The sequence below is a fragment of the Phasianus colchicus genome, chromosome 5 (assembly GCF_987193195.1).
Source record: "Phasianus colchicus chromosome 5, bPhaCol1.hap1.1, whole genome shotgun sequence".
Taxonomy (NCBI): Eukaryota; Metazoa; Chordata; class Aves; order Galliformes; family Phasianidae; genus Phasianus; species Phasianus colchicus.
The window spans coordinates 11,460,696-11,478,479 of NC_143440.1; the positions used below are offsets into that span (position 1 = coordinate 11,460,696).

At 39.0% G+C, this 17,784-nt stretch overlaps 1 protein-coding gene across 1 annotated transcript; it reads right to left on the reverse strand.

Moving 5' to 3' along the window:
• Positions 1 to 1,006: 1,006 nt before the first annotated feature.
• COPB1 (coat protein complex I subunit beta 1) lies at positions 1,007 to 17,591 on the reverse strand. Its single transcript, XM_031614056.2, has 22 exons — positions 17,415 to 17,591; positions 15,210 to 15,361; positions 14,217 to 14,446; positions 13,314 to 13,483; positions 12,501 to 12,615; positions 11,737 to 11,829; positions 11,350 to 11,487; positions 10,253 to 10,372; positions 9,737 to 9,844; positions 9,497 to 9,643; positions 9,118 to 9,263; positions 8,112 to 8,208; positions 7,528 to 7,688; positions 7,253 to 7,373; positions 6,611 to 6,838; positions 6,270 to 6,449; positions 4,976 to 5,120; positions 4,372 to 4,491; positions 3,792 to 3,937; positions 3,163 to 3,252; positions 2,483 to 2,638; positions 1,007 to 1,339 (listed from the first exon to the last, which is right to left on the reverse strand). The coding sequence occupies exons 2-22, from the start codon at positions 15,298 to 15,300 to the stop codon at positions 1,280 to 1,282; spliced, it is 2,862 nt and encodes a 953-aa protein (XP_031469916.1). The 5' UTR covers positions 15,301 to 15,361; positions 17,415 to 17,591; the 3' UTR covers positions 1,007 to 1,279.
• Positions 17,592 to 17,784: the final 193 nt, after the last annotated feature.

Genomic DNA, 17,784 nt, shown 5'->3' on the forward strand with positions numbered 1-17,784 from the left:
GTGTTACCTTGCTGACTCGCTTTCTCTAACATTTACTGGAGCTGGATAGCGCCTGTTAGGGCAGATAAAGTTCTTAGAAGTCACATCACCATGGCACTCAATGGCAACTGTATCTACTACTTTTATCTGGCATACATTACTGTGGTTGTACGTTCTGTGATGAGCACATTCAGTGCTCACAGAACTGCACAAGGAAGTCTGAGCCTTCCCAAGTGACTTTCAAGTGTTTTCTTTGTTCAGAGATTAAGTCATGGCAAGTTTCTTATCTATAAAGACCTTTATCTTACTGCATATAGTAAGTGTGTGTGCCTGTAAGAAAACAGTAAAATAAGCCATAGCTTCTGGAAGTCACATATTTCAAATTTCATATTTCAAAAGCCTTAAGAGGTGTACAGACTTGTCTGTATCATTAGTATGCACACCGTGGTACATGAATGTAAACTTCAGTACTTTCTACTGGGCACAGAATGATTTCCATGGCTTGAAAATAACCACTGGCAGCTGACTTCTATTATTTTGTGATTTTTAAGTACTAAGAATCCAGAATTGTGCAGCTGCATCAGTGCTTATATGTACAGCATTTACAGCAAATTAGCATTTTTGCACTGCACAACAGCACTGAGAATGTTATGTTACTTGTGATGATAATGATGTTTCAAAAAGAATTTGAGAAACTAAGCAAGTTTAAGGTTCTACCACTTGCTGGAAATAGCTAAGTTTCAACACTGTCTTGTTTTGATGTTTTAAGCTTGTCTGTGCCAAGTGATCACATTATTAAACCAGCCATCTAGAACATACAGACTTTGATTCAGTTGTCAAATGTGTACTCCCACAGATACACCAGAGTATTAATTGTCACAAACACATTCACACAAATCAAGCCGAGTCATTATATCAGATGCCTGCAAAAAGCAAGATGCACCTTCTTAGAGCATTAGAATATCCATCAGAAATTAAGCACTAAGCAAATAGCAAATGATAAATTTATCATTGAGACACAAAAGACTAGAGGCATAATTTGTTTATTGTACTGTGAGCATCAGTATATATTAGAGACAAAGAAAACATGACTTCCAGAACAAGGAAAAAAACCTGGAGATTTAAAGTTTTGCTCAGTAACAATCATGGAGAACCTGTAAGTTACCTGCTGGAATGCTTTCAGCTCAAAAGCTTGGCTTCTACAGTTACAGAACACTGAAGAATATACGATGTTCTGGATCCCAAAAGCCACATATCTAAGGTTAAATTGTGAAAGACCCAAAAAGATATTACATAAAATTTATAAACTTGTTTTCTTTTGGGACAGATTGATCTTATCTCCGAGACTCAGGGCCATTCCCTGTAAGGAAAAGAAAGAAGATGTTTATGACACTGGTATTTCAATAAAATCACTTTATCCATACTAAAAGGAAATTCCATATACAGGATTCTAAGTAGTTAGTGGCATAGGAATCAAAATATATCTAACTGATTTGCATAAATTCTAGTGCACACCATCTTAACTCCAGGTAAAGGCCACACTGATATACATTACTGAAGCACTGAAACATCAAAGAGCTAGCAGCTAATAAACCCGTCTTCAAAATAAGAAAAATTAATTTTGAGCTTTTTGACCTTCCACCAATTGGAAGTATGCCCCACTACAGAATTTACATCTGTCAATCCAGTTACTGAAATTCAGCTGTTGAAAGTCTCAGTGCCGACAGAAGCACTCAATCCATCAAGGTTATAGAAAATAATTTCATCACAGAACCATGTTACTATTGCACAGAAACTGAAGAAAAAATGTCAAAAGAAACTGCCCAAATAAAACCATCTGATCTACAGAATGATCTCAAGGTGAGACCAAGCTGGCATATGTAACTGAATGCTTTCTTATGTAAATATGTCACAGTAAGTGTATCAGAAACATCAAATCACTCCAACATTTTCATAATGACATCACAAACTAAATGGTTTCCTTGACTGTCAATAACTTCAACACAATTCTTTGCTGCATGCTGTTTAAAATGCTGTTATTATTACAGCAGCTGTTTCCATATTTGCTTCGTTACTACACAATTCTAAATCTTGTAGTTTTTAGTCAGAAGGTGGAAGTTCTAAAATTCAAAGACACGTAGATGTATCTTTAGAAAACTGTTCTACTAAGACACTTCAGTTTTTGCTTTTTCTTTCTAATGTCTAATGTAGTAGGAATAAAACCATGAAAGCTCAGCGAGCAGCTGATCTTTATTGAAACATAAATAAAATATAACATCCTACTAGCAGTGCTAAGTGTAAAAATTCAGAAATCTCATCCCAAACACCTATTTTATGGTAACGCACTGGGAGAGATGATGTTTTAGTGCATCTTACCCCACATTTTCCTCAAAATTGTACCTAATTTAATTAACACCCCAAAAAGTTGCAAGTTTTTAAAGAGTGCCTGTTACATTTTCTTACAAACCAGAAGAAATGGTGCTCTGAATGGAAGCTGCATTACCTGGCTCTTTGCACGGATTCGTATGTGACCGGTGACAGGAGCCTCTGGTCCAAGATGAATTGGCTTCTCAATGCTGACATTTGCAAGAGCATCTTCTCCAAATATGGAACGTGCATAAAGATTGGCTGCCATAAAGCCACAATAACCAGAAAGTGCCTACAGAAACAACAAGTGAACACATGAGAAAGGCCAAAACCCTACAAACACACTCTCTCTCATCTTAGGTATAGTTTTACTTTAGCTGCTGTCCATGTATTACTTATTAGCTGTAATACATACACACTGTACCTTAATAGCTACTTCATATATTTCACTTTACAGCAAAAAGAATACATTGTCAAAAGGAAAGTCAATTTTGATACAGAAGAAAGGATCTTCAAGCTACTGAAAAAACTGTATAAAAAGAGATAGTCCCATCAAAGCTACTACAAATTACAAGAGACATTCTGATTTTCTTCTTGCTGAAGAAGAAATAGCTCAAGTGATGAAATGACACAGGATTTGTTAAAATTAGCTTTTTACTCATTTCAGAACATTAAGAATTTAGGTTATATATATTATTTTGTACTTTTAACAAGCATTTCTAATAACATGCCTAACAGATGCTGAACAAATTACACAAAAAAGAGCACATGAGCAAAAAACCGTGTCACAAAAGAGTCTACAGGCAAAGAGCTCACCTTCTCTGGAGTGAGGCATTTCATATTGGTTGACTTCAGTATGTGCTGCAAGTATTCATTTAGATCAATGATATTTGTATTCACCGTAACCTGCACAAAGAGAAAAAGGACAATTACTTTAATTAGTGTATCAGGCTCTTCCAAAACCATCCCTTCTGCAGTGCTCTATAACAAGCACTGCCACATTTCTCTTTGAGGAGCAACACACTGAGAGAGCAAGCTGCATGCCACATTATGCACTGGAATAACACACAAACTACCTCCTGCCATCCTCTCACTCAGGGGTAGAAGCTCCCATTTTATTACTATAGTCTTTAAAGCATACGAGGTACATATGGTACTCAGTTAAGCAGACAAACAGGGCCAACATCCAGTGCAAACGTTTAATCTTTAAAAAACCCAGGACACTAGCTATGTTTGATGAGGCACCTATTTCTACACAGACAAACACAGCTAGTTTTACCTGGTGTTAAACACTATATAAGGAAGAATCACTTGTATCACAGAAGCATCTGAATGAGGTTTTATATCACATGAGATAATGTTGATATGAGTTAGTGTGGAAGAGGAAAGAGGATGACAAGTCATCCAACAAGAACCCCAAATAACATATAGAAAGTAAAACTAACTTTGTTTTCCCACTCAAATTCTGCCCACATCTGTCTGAATTCTGCATCCGTACAAGAGGCTGGCTGGATATAATCCATAATGTCAATGTGAATATCACTGAGAACCACGCAGTTTCTGTCGCTAGCAGCTCCAGAGACATCATACACTGCAATAAGAAATACAAACCACATTAATGCCTAGAAAAGTGATTTTGCAATACGTAAGAGTACCCAGTTACCATCTGTCAGCTAACAGCTCAGCCCCGCGTTGATCTCTACCCTTTTCAGATGCTTTCCCCAAGTTGCCACAGAACTCTGAGATAGGTGTGTTGGTTTTTCAGGCAATACTGCCTAAGGTCATTTTCAATTCAGAGACTTGGGTTCAATAATCATGCTGACAATCACTCTGAAGGTAGTGTGCTCCACCAGGATTTTTAATTAAAATACAAATTTTCAGAAAGATCATCACAAAATATTCATACATTGCAAATCATTTCATTTCCTTTTCCAGTACAAAGTGTTTTATTTATTCATTTCTGAGCCCATCAAGCAGTTAAGAAATACCCCACACAATATTCTGCACCCATGACTGTATACTTACCAATATTACCGAAAATAATTCCATTTTCTGTTGAAGCAACTTTGACATTAGCTTTTATGTTTGCAAAGTCATGTGGAGCAAGTGTCAAAGGAGATGGTTTTTCTACAAGTTTCAAGTCGCCTGTTTAAATAAATTTGGGGGAGGGCATCAGAGAATGTTACCAGTACACAACAATTCCACTTTTGGAACATTTACTGTTTTACGATTCAGTTACAATGCCTACAGAGCTGCACTGCATTACTTTGTGGATTTCACATTAAAAACTTCAGTTAAAATGTACTCACCCAAAGGATACTGAAAACAAATGGAAACACTGACTTAAATGGGCTTTGGATTGAGCTTGGTATTACTTTTACCAAGCAGAAAACTGTCACTTCTGCCTTGTATTTTAATCACTGCAAACATCATAACACCTAACGCTACTGTCTAGTGCCTTAAAAACAAAGTTCAATGTTCAGTATTGCATGCACTGAGCTATCTAAGAACAGGTCAAAGTACCATCTTGATTTTGAATCTTTGCAACTTCCCCTACTCCACTAGCAAGAAATTGTAGGAGACTCCCTAGTTCTACCCAACAGTGCCAGTGTCCAGCAGTGCTCCTCACCCAGTGTGGCCAGCTCCAGTGTGCAGTTCTGCAGAGTGTCACTGGTCTGATTTACCACGAGCACATCCAGCACAATGTCATACTGGTTGACATGGACATAGGCTTCTGCATAAACTGGGTCTGAGAAACCCGTTAGTTGTGTAACCTGTAAAGGAAAAGAATTTAAGGTATTTTTCTCATAAGCCATTTCTAATAGGAAATCATGACAAACAATGCCAAAACAATAAACTACAGTTGAATTCATTGCTCTTTGATGTGAGTCCCCAAATCAAACAGAAAAGGCGTGCAAGGAGGTTTAAATTTCACATAACTATATTCTCAGCAAAAAAAAAACCAAACAACACTTCAGCCAAGTATCACAAACTTAGTCTAGAAAATATTTAAGTGACATTCTGGAAAACCAAAGTCCATATTTCTTGCATAAGCTTTCCAAAATTAACAAGTTCTGATGACTTACAACTAAGTCACAGTGATCCTCCGTATTATTTACACAAATGCATTTTTAAATCCATCCTTTGCTCAGCTGTCCCTTTGCACACATACTGCAATTTATAAAACCTTTACAGATAGAATGTTTTCTCAACTGAATTCATCTAAGATCACAAAACATTAACTAAAATGCTGCATTATACTTAAAAAGATTAGAATGAAAAATAGTGACTTCAAATTGAAAGGTAACTTTAAACATTAAAAAGAATTTACACAGACTTTGAGAATGAAAGTCTGTTTTCCTAACTGGAGTTCAAGAAATGTTTGGACAACACTCTCAGAGACAGGGTTTGATTCTCAGGTGCTTCTCTGCAGAGCCAGAGGTTTGGCTCGATGACCTTTGTGGGTCCCATCCAACTTGGGATATTCTGTGGTTTTATGAACCTCTTTGGACATTCTCTGCCAGTTGTAATAACCAGCAGCAAAAAAAAGACAAATTGAAACAAGATACACCAGACTTGTCAACCAGGATATGGCAGAAAAGAAAAGAAAGAGGTCCTTAACTTGTGACATCCCTGCTCTTCTCATAGTGAACCTTATTGGGCTCTTCAAAGCATCACCCAATTTCAATTTCTTTTCTGCATGCCACCAGCCTAGCACTGAGTCTCCTTGCCACTCTTCTTTCCTCACGATAAGGGAACAATAAAGCACAACAAATTTTTTTTCCTCTTTCTTTCCCCCTAATCAACAAACATATGGGACTTCCTAATCAACCTGCATAGCCTGATTCATTAGTTTCATATGCAACTCCCATAGTTGATTCTGCACATTAGCAGAATAATTAAAAGACTGACTATTAAATTACCTTATTAAGTTTGGATGCAAGAGGATCAGCAGCCTCTTTCCTCTGTGTGTTTCCCATTGCTGCAAGAAGGCTGAGCTGAAACTGGTCTTCTTTTGAGCTCATTTCATTTTTAGCAGTAAGCTGCATGAAGGAAATGGGATCGTCCGGCTGAACTGTCACGTTCCTTTTCTCTGATTCTTTCTGCAGAAAAAAAATATCATAATTAATTCCCTCACTTAGCACAGAACACATAATGACTGAAGCAGACATAGTCAAATGGAGACATTTCTACGACCTGCTCGGATGTGAACAACATAAAAAAAATTCCAAGTGTTTATGATTACACATTCATAATATCTCACCTTCTGGGAAAGTTTCTCTTCTTCTAGCTTGGCTGACAGCATATGAGAGAGGGACTGCCTGCATTCTTTGTTGAAAATATCATTCATGAGTGGAGAACATTCTGACAAGACTTTCAGACACAAGGAAATACGATCCACATCATCATCTGTAATGGGCTTCTTGGGAAGAGAAGACTTTCCCAAATGGAGAATAGTGGCCATCAGCAGCATAGCTTCAGCAATAAAGGACTGAGAAGGAAGACAAGTGAAACAGAATGAGAGGAGGTTATTGCACTTTTAAAAAGCTTTAAAGAAATGCTTATTTCTGTGGCAAATTAAATTCATAGAAATCTCTGGACTTTTTTTTTTGTATCTGTTAAGAGACAAAGCACCAAGAGTTAAGAGACTGCTCTGATATGGTGACTGGAAAGCAGCAAGCCCTATTTGCAACCCAAATTATTATTATTCAATCCTGTAACTGGCCCAAATTATTATTATACAACTCTGTAACTGCCACGTGACTCAGGACTTAATCAATTTTATATCTGCTTAAAAATCAATTGAACAAAAAGAAAAAAGCAAACCCCACTAACAAACAAAAAAAACCCAACCCACCAACCAGCTCTTGTTTGCAACTACAGTGAAAGCACAGAGATGACTTACATTTTGCTTCTTCTTTTCCTGAACTAGTGACACATATCGTAAAGCAATCTTAGTTAAAGTGGTAGCAAGGGAAGCCGCGACAAAGAAATCCCCATCAAGCAAGAATCCTCGCAGTGGAGGTCTACAAGGACAGACAGTCATCAGAAAACTAGCTCAGAAGATACTTTAAAAACTGTAAATCACCTCAACCACTCAGTTCTCCATGAGAGAGAATGTCACTTAAAAAAAAAAACAAACACAAACATTAACTAGGTCTAGTAAGAAATCTTAAATACCTGTCCTCTTCCTTTTTGGTGGGTCGGGAACTACTCAGAGCACTCTGGGTTGCATAAGTACCCATCTCTGTCACCAGTTTCTGGACTGGGCCCACAGTGACCTCTTCTTCAGGTTTTAGCTCACCAGCTTCCTTCTTGATTTCAGATTCTACAATTGGGATCTAAACACGAAGAGGAAAATGTTTACATAGATACAGAAGCCTCCAACAGCCATGCATAAAGCTCATGATGTTGCACACAGTGTCTTAGAGCTCCCAGGACTTAAAGCACTCTTCATCTGTTAGTGGATATAGCTACAGTAATCGTATGTTCAAGTCAGCAGTTATCTGAAACAAGCAATTTTTCACCCACCCTTCTCAATCTGAAGCATGCAAGTATTTATTCTCAGTACATGCCAGTTGCTATGTAAAAATAATTCAATACTGAATGCAAAACCTATTTTTTTCTTTTGGCTTCTTGCACATATACTACATTATAATTGTTCAAAACTCTGTATTGCATTTTAATTGCTTTAAATCCTTTCCTTAGCACAACGCATGTAGTAAGATACACCACAAAAAGCTAGAAGAACAAAATAAACACACCTCTCCAAGTGATCTGCGGACTTCTGTCATTACACTTTGTATATCCTCCTTTGTGCTGCAATACTCTCCAAGGATCCATAAAGCTCCTCGATAAATCCTAAAATAAGAACAGGAATTTAACCGTGCTTTCATGATAAATTAGCATCAAGGGTAGCTATTCATGGACAAATTCAAAGGGACGTGATGGGCAGGAAGCAAGTTTGATCTAGAACATTCATCCTTTCAGCCTCAATAAACTAATGAACAAGTATATAAAATAAGATTTCTTCTCTGCTTCTGTTTTATTCCATCTGTGTGAAGCTTGATATTTATAAAATAACATTTCATTACAATCACAACCAACTCCACTGCATGTTAACAAAGACAGCTGTAATTTCCCCAACTACCTGAGACAAACTAGTAGGAGAAATGAGAAAACAGAAGGCTGAATGAAGATTAAAGAAAAAAAGAGTAGCAGTGTTTTTCAGGGTTGGGCTTATTTGTCACTTAAGACATAATGACAGAGCCAAGGATTCGGGATATCCAGAAAGAGGTGTCTTCAAACAGAAAAATTCCCCCCCTATGACTGACCCAACAGAATGCCAAGCTTTGACTGCTTTGCAAGTACTCGTATCTTAGGACTCTTTTTGTCTGACAAATGCCCAACTATTTCCAGTTCCCTAGAAGTGCAAATTCCCACTGCAACGCTCCCTTAGTAATTCTGTTTTAACAAATGTATTACTTTGGTGTCAGTCTTCAACAACATCATCCTCTAACAAATAGAATGCAATTAACAACAGATCATAAAAACAAATTTGAACTGATCTGCATTCAATGTAACAAGCACCCACACCATCATGGACAAAGAGGCAAGATGGAAACCATCTCCCTATGGTCATCTACCTCCTGTACTTTCCCTGTGCATGGGCTGCAAAGCTTTTGGTACATACTTAATGACAATACAGATTTAATGCAAATGAGGCACACACTGCTCCAGTTCTGGTTTGATATCATATCTGAGACTCACTTGACAGATTTAATTGCATGAAAGACTTCAAGCATCTTCTCAACAATCAGAGGTCTGAGGTTATCGAATCGCTGGATCGCTTCCCGCACAAATTCCAGTACGTCAGCAGCTGCAGCTTCATTATTATCACTGAGGAACTCCATCAGCTAGCACAGCGTGGGGAGCATTAACACAAAGAACAAAAAAGTTACGTTTGTATCACTGTACTTCTACATTCAGATATTGAGATATTTCTTCGGCAATGAAAACTGGTCTGACTTAGTGTAAATCCACTTTAAGAAAAACCTTAGCTTCACTTATTCTTTTACACAGGTGGGCAGTAAAAATTTTAGGACAGCTGGACATAATTGAATGACAATATAATTAAACATTTCCATACCACTGGAATAACATTCGCAGCCATATCTGGAAACCGAACACTGCAGGAATGCAATGTACGAACAAGCAGCTGTCTGTATTTGTCAGTATCTTCATGCTCTGTCACATTATTAGTCTTAATCACTTCTTTCTTCAGAACGATCACAAGCTGCAGAAAAGATCAAATAAAATTGAAGAAAGTCACATATTTTTCTGGAGAATAAAAACGTATGTTATGAGACACATGTAATATATCTTTTACCTCCTCCACATTTCTTGAAGAAACCAGATCCAGAGCCAACTGAAGGGTTTTTTTGCGCACTTCCAGATCTGGGGTACTCAACACTCTGAGGATGTCCATAACTAGATCCTGAAACAGTTAAAAAATAAATAACTGCTCTGTTTGCTTCAAATTACTCCATCCTCAGTTCTAATTTTCAGTCCCCAGTGATTTTCAAAGATCTTGTGGACACAGAATATATAATACAGTGACAAACACGCAATCTATCCTAGAGATTATGAAATTCAGTGCTCATTTCACCCATTCTAACACTTCTCAGGCAAGCTACTAAGCCTCACAATCATGGCAACATTTACCACAGTTATTGCAGGCAATGGTAACAGCAAGCCTAAACATAAAAGACCATTCAGATGTTTTCAACAGATGTATCAACAGAAGGCTTAAATTTCAGAAGGACATTTTGCACTACAACACCTGAAAACTTATAAGGAAGGAAAAGCATTCAGATAGACTGGCAAAAAAAGAGAGCTCACATACCTGTAATACTCGCTCATGGGAGGGATGCTCCTTTAATTCAACCAACCGATCCAACACAATCAGTTTCACATTATTATCACTTTCTTTAATAATCAAATCTATGTAGCATTGGGCAGCTGCCTAAATTAAAAAAGATCAAAAACATTTATATAAGTAACAAAGAAGGGAACTGGGCAAATCTTGGAGACAACTTCAGTTAAAGACAGCTTTTACTTTATTACTAAAGCAACAACTCAAGGAGTTGGCACGGAAATTAACGTGAGAACAGTTTAAACTTTCTGATAAACCATAAAGATAGTTCCATCAGTTTGTTACAATAATCCCACAGGAAGATGCACAGCTTACAATACACAGACTTGATTTCGAATTCAAGCAAAACCATAACTTTCCTTGCATGCTTTGAGTCAAATCTTAAGTACAGGACAGGATATAAAAATTAATTTAAAATAATTGACAGTGTTAGCATATCTAGATGTAGTTTTAATGACAGCTTCTCTGTACGGTATTTGTACTCAAGGAAAATGAGTGCACTAAAGTAAGAATGTAAGAATTAAGGCTCCTGAGCTTTTGAAGCTACTCTTTACAATGTTTTTACTCTTATTCTAGGCTGGTATATTCTATTTTTGAATAGAATTTAGAATTCCTTTGTGTTCTCAAGTAATCAACACTACAAAGATAAATAGGAATGTGAGGTCAAGCAGTAATCAAAGCAAATCTTCAAAGCTTTGTTTCCACTTTGAAAAAGAATAACATTTCAGAGTAAAGAAAGTAATTCAATCTTTGCAAATCTTCAATATTGGTTGTCTTTGCTAAGAATGTCAACAAAACTGCAGGTTGATACCAACTACTGTAATAAATTGCACAGTATTAGGCCTGTCCATCATCAAGTGGCACGAAGTCCTCCAGCCACAAAGCTGCAAAATATAGTCCTAGTGTCTTCTGACCAATTTCAGAAGAGGTTTTAAGACAGTTTCACACATCAAGTGTCAAAAACCACATTTTGCTGAAGCCTTAAGACTTCAAAAGCACAGGGCATAACACACAGTATTACAGTGCACCAGTAGGTACTGGAATGTCTGGAAACAGCACTTCTATACCTTGATTGCAGTCGGAGCACTGGAGAGCGTAACTAGTGTTCCTGCTGCTTCATATTTCACTGCAGGACTCGAAGACTGCAGCAGGTTGTAGATGCAGCGAATAAAGCGAGCTCTCTCTGATGGATTGGCATGACAGACCTGCATACAAAGAAAATACAAGCAAAAAGTGACAACCTTTTCTGAGCATAAGAAGCATCATTCACAGTTGCAAAAAGCGACTTTAAAAAGCTATCAGAATACTTTAACTGGAAATAGCATGCAATACTAGAAGGTCTTGACATGCACAAGAGGGTAAAATGCCTTTTCCAGCTGTGTTCTAACTGTTCTACTAAGGGGCCTAATAGAACCTGTATTTTTTAAATATATCACAATATATTTTCCTTTTACCTTATAAATCAGTTCAACAATAACCAACTGTAGGATATCACCAAATGTCTGGACTTGATCAATGCAGGTACTCAAATAATCCAATGCTCGATCCTAAACAAATAGAAGGCAAATCATTCTAAGTTATTTCAGAGTTCTCAGCTACATTTTAAAGCAAAGCACATTTTAAAAATCACAGAGTTAGAGAATCACCAGGTTAGAAGAGACCTCTAAGATCATCCAGTCCAACCATCCACCTCTGACCAATAGCACCAATCAGAAGAAAACTACACACAGTCAACCTTTCAACTGAAAGCTTTGAAGAATTTATGAAAAAATATTAAGTGTGAAGAGCAAATTAATAAACTCTGTCTACACATGCAAAAAATGAGACATGCCTAATGGTAATCAGGCACAAAATTCAATTGCCAGTACAGCAAATGAACAGAATTTGCCATTTCTTTCTCATAAAACTACCAAAGCTATAAAATGATAGGTAACAGAGTTCTTCTCAATCCAGTAAGGCTCACCCGACAAAACTAGTTACAGTTTTCAGCAACAACGTAGTTGTCTTCAAATGCAGCAACTATGCTTTAGAATGAAGACAGCACTAAAGACCTATATTAACTTATTTGCAGTTAAAGAATACTCCACAAATGATGTATAGCTGTCAAATACATGGTTTTTTTAATGAATATGTTCACACTTCTAACAAACTACTGCCTAGTTACCTTGGACATTTTCAGATATTTACTCTAAATAAATTTGGGGGCAAGTATCCTTACCTGATCTGCATGAATTAACATCATAAATGCATTTCTTTTGCAACTTGCATCCTTCTCATTCACCAGGAAATCATGGATCAATTCAGGAGCATCAGGTATAAGATGTTCAAAATTTCTTTAAAAAAAAAAAAAATTAATTATTAAACTATTGATAAGGGGGAAAACATACAGCTTAATTGCATATCCTACACAAATGTGTACAGAAATTCAGAAAGCATAAAACAGCAATGTAGAACTTTTGTGTAGTCATTTGAAACTAGACAGGCTCAGTGGGGATAAAAATTGTCTGCTATTATGACAGGTAAAATATTACTACATGAATGATTTCAGCTTAATAAGAACACACCTGGTTATAGTGTTTAGGTAAGAAAAAAAAAACCAACAGCATTCAGTACATAAGTGGAGTAGAGGAAGAATGTCTTACTTCAAATAAATGTATATGCTTATACTCCTGTAAAGATTCTTCTTTGTTTATACTGGTGGACAACAATTACTGTGCATGAGGTTTAGATAACTAAGAAAAGGATTTGTCCTTACAAATTAACCTGCAATATAAGGATCTCAGTGACAGCTGCAAAAGCAAGAGCAGTACCTTCCACTTTTCCAAAAAAGTTCTTTACAGAGGAAAAAGCAAACAAAAAAAAACACCTCACACCAACCTTCTCTTTCTCCCTGCTTCCAGAAATTAATAATAATAATAAATACATACGTAAATACGTATTTATGAGGTCTCCCAAGCCACCCATGCCACCAAACATAGCCTTCCTAATACAGCCTTGGTCTTCTGCACTTTAAACAGATTCTGGCATTTACCTATAAATGGTGTAAATTGCAAGGACTGCATTTCTGCGCACATAGCTGTGACGATGCTCTAGGCATGCACGGATGGCTGGCATCAGAGGCTCCAGCAGTTCTGCTTCTTTCAGCTTACAAAGAAAACGAAGAGTAGAGCCTCGGATAAACTCATTTGGATGCTGAAGATCCTACAATCAACAAGAAGCATATTGGAAATGTCAGATACCACAGTTTAACTGCAAAGGCTCAGGTGAACGCACTTGCTAGCCTCTTCCCAAGTTCAGTTTTTTGAGAGAGTAAATTCCAAAAGTCTAAGAGGACACTTCTTTATCTTTTCATTAAAAGAATCTTCTTAAAACACTGAAGTCCCATGAAATTTAAAACAAGCATTTCTGTGTAATCAAACTTGCAAGTCCTAAGTTTTTTCTGCTGCACTGCATGTATTGTATGAGACTCCTAAGGCTGTTAAAGTTCAGCCTGCAGGCATTCCAGCACAGTGGCTACTAACAAGACTCTTCTGCATGCTAGTTATCTGCTTGCAGTCTATTCCCACAGAAACTGAAGGATTATCTTTGTGAAGGAGCACCCCAAATACACTGCAATGGAGATATGCCAAATACAGCATCTACTCTTACTGACCCATTGCGTGTCCAAGGACACCATGGAGGTGGTAATGAGGTCACCCCTCATCTTCGAGGTTCTCTGACTTGGAAAGATTGAGCACTAAATGTTTAATTGTAACAGGAAATGTAAAGATTCCTTAGTAGTTGGTTTGCTGGTTACCTACAATTCAGCCAGCTATCAAGCATTAAGACAAAATGGTTTGCAAGGAAATGCAGAGCATAAGACACTTTCATATATTTTACATAACAGAAAGTACACAGTATGTAAACATAGATAGTAAAATAAACAAGAAGCTACCTTCCTATATGCATCACAGACAAGGATCATTTCCTGCAGGAGCCTGCCATCTGGAGTGGTCTTTGGCACTATCTCCCAGAAAACAAGCAGCAGCTTTTTGATGGTATGATCTTGGAGAGGCAGCACAAAACGTATAATGGTCATCAGAAGCCCGGGTAGTTTTTCACCATTCAGAATCATAATAATCACTTTCTTCAAGGCCTCTGTCTTCAACTTGACATCTCCTTTTTCTAGAGTGGACAGAAAAGAAAATTCAAGAAAGCAAATCACGGTAATTGTATGCCTAGGAAGGCTAACATACATAGTTCAGTAGGAACAGCAGTTTTCTGGTCAGAAGATACAACTTCTCCTTGAAGGAGTACAATTTAACATCTCAGTAAAATCCACACCCTCACTTTTAAGAGCATAAAGAGGAAGCAAGAGGTATTTAAAGAATAAGCCTGGAGTTTAAACTTATTTTTGGGATCAATGTATTGAAATTAAATGAATTCAACAGATTGCAGCGCTGCTCCAGTGCTCTCAAACAGCATTTCAAATCAGAATACTCCAATGCACTGTAATGTTACAATCACTGCATCGCTGTTTCACTGCTTTAAACCATCTTATACACCAGGATGCTATGATGCACTGTGGTGTTATACTAAACACTGAGAATGCCACTTTGGCAAGAAAGATACAGCTGTGCACAGAACAGTAAGTGATATGATTCTCATTAACTAAGCCTGCTCAGACCTCAACACGTATTGCTTTGCACGAAGACTGAAGGTGATGTAAAAGTTCTGCTCAGAATTTGGACAAAAAGTCACATAAGATAAATATCACAAGCTTCTCAAGCAGCAAGCAGAAGAATTTACACATTTCAAACATCAACATAACAAAATAAACACTCATTTGCCTGAGTTTATGAAATGCAAACAATATTGTAGTGAAAGTGTAAGGGCACAATGTGAGAATAATGATGGATGATTCTTCTCATCAGGGTCCGTTACTTGCCTAGGTCATTTTTTAAGCTGATTTCAGAAGGTGGTTCCGAGTCCATTGGGACATTGATTAACGTGTAGCACACATTCTCAGCAGCAGTCATGGCTCCTGGTTACAAATGTTTTCTCAGGGGATGATTTATTTTGACACAAGTATCAGATAACCTAAAAGAACAAGCAAATAAAGCCAACCCAGAGTTAATAGATTTTACTAATAACATAAATATGATTTTCCAGCTGACTTAATGATTTGTAGAATCTTGGATTTCTTGAGAAGCCACATTTGAAATACCTTTCCATTTTACAAAAAAAAAAAAAACAAAAAACACCCAAGAGCATGATATTTCCCAAAGGAAAAAACAAACCAGAAACAAAAAATCTTTCCAATACGTCAGGGTATGGCTACAGATGATGGCAGTACACAGATATTTGGCTGCCACTGAAAGGATGCAGCAGCTTTTCCCTTGCCTAGTCATCCCTCTGATCCCTACTATATTCACTATCTTCCTGGTACTCTTGTGCATCTCCAGGTGAACTGACCCAGTGCAAAGCCAACTGAAAGTTAAAGAAAAGGGGAAAGGAAGAGTTTTCTTCCAATTTAACAAGCTGAATCAGCCAACGAGGAAGCTATGACAATGGGCAAAAGATCTAAGAGTGGAAACCGAGGATGGCAGAACAGAAAAAAGTGAGATGGATAGGAAAGCAAGACGACACTTTTACATACCAAGAACAACCAGACCTGTTGAACTCTATTCTTTAACTGCTCCTATAGACTGATGAGGAAAGTCAGTATTCATACAGAGCAAAAAACTACCTGAGGGTTACAGACCCATCAAAGCTGCAATTCAGATTTAAAAAAAAAAAAAAAAAAAAGGTAAATCCTCATTTTTCTGTTTGTTTCTTCCTAACGTAATTGATGCCTAGGATCAAACCAAATTTACTATTTTGTTTCTTAATGGAAAAACGTTTCAGTTTCCTCAGTTAGTGCTATGATACCACACTGATGATCACGGCAAATTGTTACTTTCTATTACATGTCCAAAGCTGCATTTTCTAAACGTGTGCAGAATAATGACTGTGCTCTCACTGCAATTAATTTTCTTGAAGTCTTACACACAGCTTAGCAAATCTTTAAAAGAAAACATTTCTTTAAAACATGGCACTATGCATCAGTCTGTTAATACACAGTGCAAAATCACACACCTGTTTAATGTTCCATCACCACACTTCCAAGACAGCAGGCAGTGACATGCCAAGTGAAAAAGTCACTGTCTGGGGTCACCAGTTCTGATCTCACCTCACCTCCACACCTCTGCTGACACAACTTCTGAGATGCAAACTCTGCAAACCCTCCACTCCCACTTTATTTTTGAAGCAGTCATTTGAGCAAACAGCATTCAAACAGCAAACATTCATTTTCAGCTCGGTGAGCCTGGGAAGAAGCACTGCTTCACACAGAGCTCTGACTGACAACAGAGGAAAGAGAGCAGCTGTGGCATTGGAATGAATGAATGAAAATGTCTATGGATCCAAAGTCCCTTTTTTTTTCAGTCAAATGGGCACCTAGCAGGAAGTCGTGCTGTTTTGGGCTGTGTCCTCCTTCTACATAGAAAACAGCAAAATATAAGCAGTACCGGAAAAGACAGTTGAAAGAAAAATGGCAATAAAACACCGGTTACTTTTTGTTATGAAATTCCTGTATTTCTACGGCTTCGATTCTTCAAGTTGATCGTTTGCAGGAAAGAAAAGGGAAACAAAGAGCCGTTTTCTTGGCAACAGCTTCTGGGCAAGAGGGTGGGGGAGAGAAAAGAGCTCAAAGCTGTGCAGCCAGCGTTCAGCTCCGCGAGGAAGCGCAGCAGGCCTGCCCAAAAGGCAGCTGGCACACAGCCCTGACTGCAGAAACTCCTCAGACCCACGGCACAACAACTCTCCGTAACGCGCTCTGAGCTCACGCAGGACGAAGCGCCCCGCCGGCCGGCTGCCCCACAGCCGCGAGCCCCCGGGCACCATTTTGCCTCGCGGCACTCGGTACTTTCAGTCCGGCCCACAGATCTCTCCCTCAGCCCGACGCCCCGCGCAGCTGCGGCCGCCCCGCCGGGCCACGGCCAGGAGGAGGCCGGCGGCGGCCCCGCTCTGCCCCCCCGCTCCCGTTCCCCGCCCCAGGTACGGCGGTGAAGAGGTTTCCCCCCGCGAGGCGTCCCGGAGCGGAGCTGCGCACCGTGAGGCGGCGGTGCTGCTCGGAGCGGCCCGCTCGGATCGGACGCGGTGGGTCGGGGCCCGGCCCGCTCGGCTCTGCCCGCGGCGCTCCGGCGATGGCTGACGTGGAGCCGCTCCCTCCCAGACAGCTCGACGCAACGGCGGCCGAAGCGGGACACGCCTCCTCCGTGCAGGAGAACGTGAAAGAGGCGGAGCCGCCGACAGCGCTGCCGCGTGGCCGACGGGGGGGGGGGCGGGAAGAGGGGGAGCCACGAGGACCGCGTCACGTGAGCTGCGAGGGCGGGCCTTCCGGCTCTGACGTCATCGCCCCGCCAAACGGGGGAGTTCGGTTTCTTCCACCCCCACCCGTCCCAAAGCCACGGTAGGTTCCA

Coding starts and splice junctions, on each gene's coding strand:
- COPB1 (XM_031614056.2), bottom strand. CDS start 15,300: ATGACTGCTGCTGAGAATGTGTGCTACACGTTAATCAATGTCCCAATG. Junction 7,374..7,527: donor ACCAAAAAGGAAGAGGACAG/GTATTTAAGATT, acceptor CTGTCCTTGTAG/ACCTCCACTGCGAGGATTCT. Junction 3,938..4,371: donor AATTATTTTCGGTAATATTG/GTAAGTATACAG, acceptor TTCTTATTGCAG/TGTATGATGTCTCTGGAGCT.